This window comes from Amblyomma americanum, chromosome 10 (genome assembly GCF_052857255.1).
Source record: "Amblyomma americanum isolate KBUSLIRL-KWMA chromosome 10, ASM5285725v1, whole genome shotgun sequence".
NCBI lineage: Eukaryota > Metazoa > Arthropoda > Arachnida > Ixodida > Ixodidae > Amblyomma > Amblyomma americanum.
This window is the reverse complement of record NC_135506.1, coordinates 45,402,185-45,413,098: the sequence shown is the minus strand read 5'-3', so window position 1 is coordinate 45,413,098 and position 10,914 is coordinate 45,402,185. Positions and strand designations below refer to the sequence as shown.

At 50.4% G+C, this 10,914-nt stretch overlaps 1 protein-coding gene across 1 annotated transcript; it reads left to right on the top strand.

Moving 5' to 3' along the window:
* Positions 1–7,195: 7,195 nt before the first annotated feature.
* On the top strand, positions 7,196–8,362 carry LOC144108239 (uncharacterized). The gene has a single exon (XM_077641517.1). It carries the CDS (start codon positions 7,196–7,198, stop codon positions 8,360–8,362), a length of 1,167 nt encoding a protein of 388 aa, XP_077497643.1.
* The last annotated feature ends 2,552 nt before the right edge of the window (positions 8,363–10,914 follow it).

Here is a 10,914-nt window from a genome sequence, read left to right as displayed (position 1 = left end):
CACTTCAGGCCTGCCAGCACTGTATCCATTACTCGCTGAAACGTCGCTGGTGCGGAACAGACCAAATGGCATCACCTTGAACTCAAACAGCCCATCCGAAGTTATGAATGCTGTCTTCTCGCGATCTCTTTCGTCGACCTCAATTTGCCAGTAGCCGCTCTTGAGGTCCATCGATGAGAAATATTTGGCGTTGCAGAGGCGGTCCAGTGTGTCGTCGATGCGGGGGAGGGGGTAGACGTCCTTCTTTGTTATGTTGTTCAAGCGGCGGTAATCCACGCAGAATCGAAGTGCGCCGTCTTTCTTTCTCACTAGAACAACCGGTGCCGCCCATGGGCTGTTTGAAGGCTGGATGACGTCGTCGCGAAGCATTTCTTCGACTTTGTCCCGGATGGCTTGTCGTTCTCGCGGAGACACACGATAGGGGCTTTTACGGAGAGGTCGGACGTGTTGATCCGTTATAATGCGATGCTTGGCAATTGGCGTCTGTCGCACCTTCGGCGATGTCGAAAAGCACTCACTGTAGTTTTGAAGCAGATTGCGGATCTGGTCTTGTCTGCTCCGGTGCAGGGCTGGGTTGATGTCGAAAGTGGGCGAGTTCTCTTGGTAAGGCGGATCTTCTGCGGAGGGGTCGGAGAGGGCGAAGGAGTCTCGTACGTCAGACATTTCATCGTAGAAAGCAATCGTCGTTCCTCTGTTAATATGCCGGTATTCTTCGCTGAAGTTAGTCAGCAGTACTTCGGCCTGGCTATTGCGGAAATGTGCGATGCCTCTTGCGATGCTGATTCCTCGGTCTAGTAGCAACTGCATGTTCCCCTCGATGATGGCTTCAGTGTTTATAGCTTTCGTGGCGCCTACGGTCACGATAACGCTTGAACGGGGTCGGACGCTCACTTCTTCCTCCAGGACACCTAGGGCAACGTGATTTTCCCGAGTTTTCATCGAAGCGATGGCTTCGTCCGTCGAAAGCGTGATCAGCTTGGATCGCAGGTCGATGATCGCCTGATGCTCATTAAGGAAATCCATACCCAAGATCACTTCGCGGGAGCATTGCGGTAGCACAACAAAGGTCGCAGGATAGGTATGTCCTTTGACAGTCACTCGCGCTGTGCATCGTCCTGATGGCGTAATGAGGTGGCCCCCTGCGGTGCGAATTTGTGGGCCGTCCCAAGCCGTTGTGACTTTTCTCAGCTGCGCAGCGAATGTTCCATTCACCGCCGAGTAATCGGCTCCTGTGTCGACTAGAGCTGTAACTTTCCGGCCGTCGATAGTCACTACTAAATCAGAGGTCCTGGCTTTTGCATTGCACGTCGCTCTTGGCGTCGGGTCACGGCTTCGTCGCGTATGCGAGTCGCGGGTGGGGCGTGTGGTCGAAGCTCTTCTGGGTGGCGGCGTCGTTTTCAAGACAGCCTGCGTCGTGGTCGGGGTTCTCATTGTGTGCGGCGTCGCTGCAGCGAGTGCCGGTTCTTCATGCAGCGTCGCGGGTGCAGCGTCTTCATGGGACGTGGTCGGTGGAGGATCTTCGGCGTTTAGCTCGTGAGCAACCTCACCTCCAGAGGTTGCTGCCTTTAGTTCCCCCTACGGGGGCTGGGAGACCTTCCTCGTACCGCGGCTGCGTAGCTGCGGCGTGGCGACGCAAAGCGCGAGGTTGACGGCGATGGTGAGCGCGAAAAGCGGTTCGGCGTGTACTCTTCTCGACGCAGGTACTCGTCGATTTCGTGCGGACGTTGTCCGAAGCGTGGTCGTGGGGCGTTAACGGCAAATCCTCGAAGACCGATACGTCGGTACGGGCAGTGACGAAGAATATGGCCGGCCTCACCGCAATGGAAGCACAACGGCCGGTTGTCGGAAGTCCTCCAGGCGTCGCATTTCCTGGGGCTTGAGCGTCGGTCATAGGCTGGGCGGGCGGGGGCTGGGAGGCGGCGTTGTGGAACGATTGGCTCATCTCGGGGAGGACGTGGGGGTTGTCGCTGGGGCTGAGCAGTACTTACTGCAGCGGCGTAGGTCATGGCCTGTGGTTCTGTGGCCGTCGGGGTGCCAAGTGTTTGTTGCACTTCTTCCCGTACCACATCCATCAGAGTCGCTGCTTGTGGCTGTGGGGAAGATGGCAGTAATCGGCGTAGCTCCTCTCGGACGATTTCGCGGATAAGTTCCCGCAAGCTGTCGCTGGTGGTGGCCGGCGTGTCCGAACGGATTGCACAGGCAGAGGAAGGGCGATTGTACTGCCGAGCTCGAACGTCGAGGGTATTCTCAATCGTGCAGGCTTCTTGCATAAACTCCTCGACTGTTTTTGGCGGCTGGCGGACGAGGCTTGCAAAGAGTTGTTCTTTTACGCCGCGCATTAAAAACTGAACTTTCTTTTCCTCGGTCATCCCGGGATCGGCGCGGCGAAATAGGCGCTTCATCTCCTCGACGTAACTGCGGACGGGCTCATTCGGAAGCTGGATCCTGGACTGGAGGAGTTGTTCGGCTCTTTCTTTCCTCACGACACTGGTGAATACCTTCAATAGTTCTCTCTTGAATAGCTCCCATGTCGTAAGGGACGACTCGTAGTTTTCGTACCACGTGCGTGCGGAGCCATCCAATGAGAAAAAACGTGTCCAACCTTAGCCGCATCATCCCACTTGTTGAATGACGAAACGCGCTCAAATTGGTCCAACCATTCTTCAGGGTCTTCGCCTAGGGATCCATTGAAAGTTGGCGGCACCCGCGGCTGCTGCAGTATGATCGGTGTCGACATCTTTGGCGAGGTTGCAGTGCTGGTAGCAGCGTCTTTTCGCTGTCTGGTGCGGTCCGGCAGTTTCCCGAACTTAGGCTCCTCTCCCTGGAGACGTCGGCTGGCTCGCTGAGCTGCTGGTTCGTCCTCGGGTGTGAAGCGCTTAGGGCTGGGTTCACGACTTGAAGGGGGCGTCCGGAACATGGAAGTTACCCAGCACCTCCACCAGATGTCACGTAGTGGTGACGGCAGTCGAAGCAGCGATGAAGACGGACGAAAGGGTCTTCTAAAAGAACTGTTTATTGGGCTGACTTGCACCCAAAATGGACTGAATCACTCGGCGGCGGCGAAGCGACAAGCGTGCTCGGCGGTCGTCGGACAGAATGCCCGCCGCTGTCGGCCGTGCTCAATTTAAAGCTGATAGCGAACATTCGAGATAAAGGGCGCAAAGTTACTAGAACATTCCGGAACAACGTAGAATCATCTTTGCCTGGCTGCGATCAATCGAGATAAATCTAGTCGCGTCTTGCGTCGCAAAACAAAGCGATAAGGTGGTGTCGCGGCAGATTTGAAAAACGAACAGACACTGCAAATATTGGCGGCAATATTCTGCGCATTTCTATACGACCCAATTTATAGTGTGAATGTGGACTTTTGTACAGTATCCTTTACGAAAGCTTCCCAGATCATTTGGTTGATTGAAGTCTAAGGTTCTCCTGATTCTATTTATGATTACCTTAGTAAACGCCTTGTAGGCAACGGACAGTAAGCTGATCTGTCTGTAATTTTTCAAATCCTTCGCGTCTCTTTTCTCATGAATTAAGATAACTTTAGCGTTCTTCCGGGCTTCTGCTTCGCTCGAGGCCTTAGGGCATTGCTTATACAGAGCGGCTAGTTTTTCTACCACAATACGTGCTTTAATGGATCTGCTGTTATCTGATTATCACCGGCTGCTTTGCACTGCACCTAAGGCTTTCTTCCGCTTTCGTTACTGGCGCGATGTCTCATTGATGTGCTTTACTGCCCCTGTCATTAACTTTCTGATTACTTTGGCTACTGTATACATTTGTGTAGAACTCTTCGGCAGCTTTAACTATCTCATCCATATTGCTAATGGCACTTCCCTCCTTGTCTCGTATCGCTTACATGTGGTTTTTACTTATGCCTAGCGGTCTCTTCACGGCCTTTAGGCTATCTGAGTTCGGTAGAACATGCTAGATTTTCTGCATGTTAAACTTCCTTATGTCGGCCACCTTGCGTTTATTTGTTAACTTTGACAGCATTGCCAGTTCTGTTCTGTCCTTTGGCTTAGGCGCTTTCATGGTTTTGCGTTTGAGCATCCGCCTCGCATGCGGGAGGTTCGGGGTTCGATCCCCAGTGCCGCCGGGTACCAACCGGAGATACAATGGGCACAAGCTTTCCCCTGGTCTGGTGCTCGGCTTCATTATTGTCAAATGCTTGGGAAATGAGTCTTTGACCCCACCTTGAGTAAAACAAAAGGGCCACAAATGGGCTTCTACCGCACGAGGCGGATTTAACGTCGTTGACGGCGGAACTTATCGCTGATCCGTCAGAGCAACCTTAGTGTTGCTCAGTGAGAGACCTTAGTGTTGAATTTGACGATGGTTAGAGCGTACGAGCCTTGAGTCGAACTCTTCACTTCGGAGTGAAACACGAACCACCTTTGCAGGCTGAGTTGTTCGAAACTGGTTTTGCCCGCGAAGGGGGGCAGCGGGGTTTGCGGAGCCTCCTCCAAGCACACACCCCCGAAGAAGCCTGGCGCCGGGCCGGGGGTGGCTTGTACCCGATTATACCGGTGGGTGTCCGGCGGTGGGTTTCGAACCAGCCACCTCCCGTAGCCGAAGCGGACACACAGACCACTAGGCTTTCATGCTATGGCGTGTCTTAATGAGATTTTTGGTCTTCTAAGATAGCTTGCCGGTATCCTGTCGAATTGTCCTACTGGGTACTTCTACTGCCCATTATGTAATGATAGCTGATATCCTGAATTCTTCTATTTTCCCTCTCCCCACTAACCTGTTAATGGACGTCCTCTTCATTAGCTTCTTCCGTTCCCTCTTCATGTCTAAGCTAATTCGAGATCTTACCATTCTCTGATCGCTACAACGCATCTATCCGGCGGCGTCCACATCTTACAGGATACAGAGGTGACCGAATGGTATACTATGAACTCTATCTCAATTTTAGTCTCACCATTTGGGCTCGTTCATGCCTACTTTTTGTTCTTTGGTTTCTGGAAGGAGGTATCTAGGATCCGTAAATAATTTTTATCGGCGGACTCTACTAATAACTCCTTGCTGCTATTTTGGAGCATGTGCCATAGCCGCCTACCGCCAGGTCGCAGCCTGCTTCCATGCCCACCTTCGCATTCCATGTTTTCGTAGAAGCTTTGAACGATCTACTCATCCTGGCTGGACCTAGGAGTGTAGACCTGCTCCAACTTCAGCTTGTACATGCTATTGAGCCTAATTACGGTAGGTGCCAGCCTCTCGTTAATACTACGAAACTCCTCTGTTGCCAGCTATTTCTTCATTGATCAGGGATCCCACCCCCAGTTATCGTCTGTCCGGTAGTCCACGATAACACAGTACTTGCCCTTCGTTTCGTACTGTATACGCCTCATCTCTCAAGGTGGGAAGTTTGCTCACTATCGGGTGGGAACAATATGAGGACGCCGCAAGGTCACGTGATCTCTATGTTGCCCACCTGCCTCCTAAGTAGCTCTCTGCCGGACCACCTGCCGTAGACATGCCCGTGATTTTTCGCTCACAACGTCAACGCCGACGACGGATTTTATGGGGAGTGGAGCCTCTACGCTATCGCGCTAAAACAAGAATCTCCTGGGGAAATTTTGAACTACACTGAAGAAAGAAATATGCTCGCACTTAGGTTGCCGCCTGGGGTTTCCTTAGTGGGCATCTAATTTTCTTGCGATTCTCTCTCCACAACTCCGACTGGAGCCGGCTCTTTTGATCTATATATGAATGCGTTATAACCTTCTAAAATATTCGAGTACTTTATATTGGATAGCCATATGAGATTATATCACTCCCACCCGCTAATCCCCCTTAATCCGTTTTCCGGGCTGCGCCTGCTTGCACTCAATATTTTTGGGGCCCTTTAGAATTTTTGGGGTGGGCCAGCTTTGATATTTTAAGCGTCTACATATTTTAGACATGAGTGGTACACTAATAGTCACGTGGTGTTGATGTCTCGACGAACTAAATGGCATTCATAAATCGAGGGGAGTCCTCACTCACTACTGACGCACTGGTGAGCCGGTTAAGCAATGCTCCACTGCCGCAGGCTAATGGCTGTTTCAAATACAGCCACCGGTGCAGCTTGTGAGACTCAGGTTCCTCTTCCTGAACTCACGTTTGGCTCATGTGCAGCTCCAAGGTAAGCAGGTCGTAACTGCACTGAATTTGGCAGCACTTGGCAGTTTCATCATGATTTGGCAGGCAGGCAACAGCTGCTACGGTAGACACGTGATGATGAGGTCACGCGGGCACGTGACCTCTTTCGACCAATCAGAGAAGTTCGGTACAGAGGAGCCGGAAATTTTTTAATAAATGACAACTTAAATGCTGCCACGGTGGCAATGGCACCACCACGCTGAAGGCTCGAAAGGCTAGCGTAATGTAGGCGCGCGGCGCGCACACCAGCTGCGAACTCTGACGTCACTCCGCGCATGCGCACAGCTGGCGGGGTTGTGGTGCCACAGCTCAGCGAGCAGCCACGCTGACCTCGCGAAGTGGCTGGTGTAGTGCAGCTATCGCTAAAAAAATTGTTCTCAGCATTATAGAAAGATGTGGACGTGTCCCTGACGCACATGCTTGCTCTTTGCAATAAAAAAAATTCGATTAATTTCCTAGCTTTTCTGTCTTTGAATCTTGAGAGAATTTGCACACTGGAAAACATAGCTCAGAACGGCGTGACGGGCAGGACCTTAGAAGAGGACGCAAAAAAGAGAGTGTAGCATCAAACATGGGCGATCGTTTATGAAGTGCGCCGAAGGAGTTGCCTATCACGAGGGAATCAGGGAACACGGAAGAAACGTGTAGGAAGATAAAAAAGGATCAAATATGCCTATGCATATAAGGTCCTGTCGGTCACGATTTTGTGAGTGATGTTTTTCTGGTGTGCGAATTCTTTCAGAAAGCGATACAAAAGCTAAGAAATTAATCAAAGTGTTCTTATTACAAAATAAGGAAGCTTGTTCGTCAGCGACATGGCCGTATCTTTGTATAAGGTTGAGGTCAAATTTTTCCCCCGTCCGCTATCAAATCAACTTTGAAGATGACAGTATTCCTTGCAAGTAAGACTGTATATATCAGTGCGTGTTGCCTTCGAATAAATCAGTTGTTAGTGGCGCTTCGTCCCGTCTTTCTGCCTTGTGTCGTCTTAGCCGCCATTGCTGCTTCAAGGCTTTGCAATACTTGGAACCATTTAAACGTCAGGATGAATGGCACGGAATACGTCCTCGCGGGATTCGGCGGTTTCCTGGAGCGCCGACCCGTCGTCTTCGTCGAGCCGCTGCCCAACAACCGAGTCTGCGGCGTGTGCTGTATGGTGGCCAGCCGCTCTTTCCTGCTGCCATGTTGCCATGTTGTATGCGAATCCTGCAAATCTTCCATTTCTAACGTCGGCTACATGTGCCCTTTGGACGGCAGAATGTTCGCTGAGGACGATGTCCTTCCGATGACCCTCGAGCCATCATACTTTGGGCAGCGCCGAGTTCTCTGCGTAGCTGGCGGTGAAAAATGCGCCTTCAGGGGAAAGCTTTTAGAGCTGAAGGATCATTTGGCCGAGTGCGACAGTGATGAGATCAGGTGTGTCAAGTGCCTGCGATACATACTTCCCATTAACCTCATCGAACACTGCCAGCTATGTTCCGGTGAGGCTCTTGAAGGGTCAACTGTGAGCTCAAGTGCAGTCGGAAGTCCTGGCGAAAAACTGAGAGCACTGAAGAAAGACGTTGAAGATATGCGGTATTGGGCGTTGAGCAAGTGCATGGGCCACGACGCTGTCATCAACGAAGCCAGCTCAGTAGTGGAACGAATGACCAGCATTGCGTGCCAATTGGCCGACATGGAGCAGCAGGCCAGATACGAGCATGACGTCTCGGTTCTTGCTGTTGCAAAGAAAGTGACGTACTCACCGCAGCTGTTCCGCGCTGCGTCAAAGCTTGGCGCTTTTATCGAGTCCTACCTCTTCGTCGATGCATACGGCGCATACAACTCCCTGACGGGAGACAAGAAGGAGCACGTGCAATCCCACGGCACCCACATCTCAGCTGGCTATGCCATCGAGCTGCAGTCCCAGTGCCGCAGGCAGGAGGGCGGTGACGTGCTCGTATCCTTCACATTGATTCTTCACGACTGCGTCTGGGATGCCATGTTGGAGTGGCCCTTTTCTAAGAAGCCCACTGTAATCCTTAGACACCCCATACACCCGGAGACGGACATCAGGATGCCTGTGAGCGCCAACTCTAACGATATGGTGAGGAGACCTGTCCCTGGTATTGGTAACCGGGGCTTTCAGACGGAGCCAGTGAACTGGAGGGACCTCGATCTGCAGGGATTCATCCACAACAATTACATCTACGTCATCGTCAAGCTCGAGTGATGAGTGCATGGTATCTGTGCTTCGCCGTTTCCGCGTTGCAAGGAAGCGCAGACTTTGTGGCTCAACTCGTACCGTATCGCCGGGGACATGGAAGCGTTTGTTGTAATTCAGTGCCCGTACAATTCCAAGCAAAAGGAATCGAAGCATCCTTGTGAGACAAATCGCGATGGCAAATAAAATTCTTTTGTCTGTGTTATTAATTGCACCTATTCACTTAACCGGGTGCATGCGCACGAGGTAAATGACGATTTTTTTCTTTTGAGCTCATCGGAGTGACAGCGGCGCAATCACTCGAGCTAGTGCAGCGGCTGAGATCATTTTTGTGAGCCGAAAGTTGTCCTGCTTGGCGATTATGGCAGCGATCTACAGGTGACGGAAACACACTGAGGGGCACAATTTTGGCCTCGTTTTCTGTCATTTCCTTCAGAATAGTTTGAAAGCACTTTTAAAGCTTTATCTCTTATCTGCTTGTTCCTCAGCTTCGCTCCGTCATCTCCATCCTCGGCGCAGACGGCTGGTTGGCACACTAGATTCACAAAAGACGGCGCGACAGACGATGACAAAGAAGGCACAAAAAACGACATTAGCTGTGACACACAGACAATGGCAGGTTCAGTGCGTAAGCTTCGAAAAAGTAAATGGCCGATTGTAGAAGAGCTTTCAAGTAGAACTTTAGTACACAGCTAGTTGGTACATCAGATTTACAAAAGAACACAGCTTGACAGACGAGGACAAAGAGGGCACAAAAAATATTAGCGGTGACACACAATGGCAGGTGCAGTGCGTAAGATTCGAAAAAGTAAAGGGTCAATGTAGAAATCTTTTCAAGTAGATCTCTTGAAGCTGTTAAGTGACGTGTCACTGGTCTGGTATGGCATGTGCTCCCTGCGGTGCCCTTCTGCGGTTCGGGTTGTTCATTCCGAGCGGCCAATCATTAATTTAACTTCTACGGCGGGCAGTTTGCTCCTTATCCTTTGGGCGAATTGTGATGACTCTACAAGCTGATGTCACCTATGTGTTGTACCTGCGTCGTAGGTTTTTCTCTGGGCGCCTCCTCTCTGATTTATGCTCTTGATTTCTCTCTTACAACGCTGACAAAGCCGACATAACATTTTCTCGCCAACAGGGCGTTTAACGCTCTCGCGTTAGCATGCGAAGGTTTTCGGGAGGGCCATATGAACAAGACCGGATAGAGAAGTGAACTGCAGCAGCACGGAGAGTCATGTCGGCATCTTTTGTAGTGTTTATCGCCAGTCGTAGTGGCTTGAATTTTAAGTTCAATCTTAAATTTACATGTCATGCTGAGCGCAGTTGGCAGTTAAATTTCGGAGGAGGTGCTTTTATTAGCGGGTGCGTCCCGTGGAACTTTTTCGTTGGCGGGTCCTGAAACACTAGTGTGGTAGGGAGCAGGTATAGTTTTCACACATTCTGTTGCTACACCTACCCTGATGTCAAGACTAAGGCTATTCAGAACGTAAGAAAAAGTATGCTTTTCCCTAAATCTGAGGTAGTAGTGATTTCGGGACTATTATTATTCCAGCTAAAGTGCAAGTGGATATCCTATGAGTCAACAATGATCTGCGCAGAGCACGTCGCTATCGGAGAAAAACGGGGATTCGAAACGGGTGCTGGTAAATAAAGTCACCTTTGTCGGTGAGACTAAGAGGGCCTCAAGCGACGGCAGGTATCTGATGCGTTTGTAGACCGCAATCGTGCCATAAAGATCAGTAGGTCGCACGATTGTGGGGATTCATATGTTACACTATAATAACGTGCACGCTGCTATTCTATGCAGACGTTCAGCAGAATAATGCTTCAAACGTGTCTCCGCTCTTCAGATGGGTGATATAAGTATTTCTATGTGCACCCTCAAGGCATTGTAATACAAGAAAAGACCATTTGCGACATGAAGCACATGAAGCAATATACGATCTTGGCCGCTGGTCGCATACAAAACATAGCGAGTTGAGAGCAAGTAGTGCAACCAGTGCGCAATGCTTTCCCAGTACCGCCGTACCTGCCACGGCGGCGCTGAGTGCAGCGTTGCTGCGCAGCGACACCTGGCCATTGAGCGAAGCCTATTCCTGTCTCTTAACGTTACACCTGCCTTTGTACTTTGCATAGCTCGGTATAGGTTCGGTATAGGTTCGACCGATTTCTTTAGCCTCGAAGTTTATGTCGCTTTGGTGATCACAGGTAAATCACAGCTGTGATATACTTTTCTCTTAAGGGATAGTGGCAAACCTCCATTCACGAATTCAGAGTATCTGCTCAATGCACTACACCTCATTCTTATTCTTGTGGGCGTTTCACTTTCATGGTTGTGTTATTCGGCCCCTACCTGTTGTAAATAAATGTATTCCTTTGCCACCCCCAGTGCTGTGCTGCTTATTGTAAGCGGCTATTCTGATAAGAGAATGTTGAACGTAACTTTTGTATTCTTCAAGTTTAGTTTTAAACACAAGCACCATTGGCCGACCGTGAAAATAAAGGGTACTTACAACCATTGATCAGTACATCGTGCATACAAAACTAAGTGAAAGGAACGACAG

What these genes read in the sequence shown, in the direction of transcription:
- LOC144108239 (XM_077641517.1), top strand. Translation starts at nt 7,196, where the DNA reads ATGAATGGCACGGAATACGTCCTCGCGGGATTCGGCGGTTTCCTGGAG.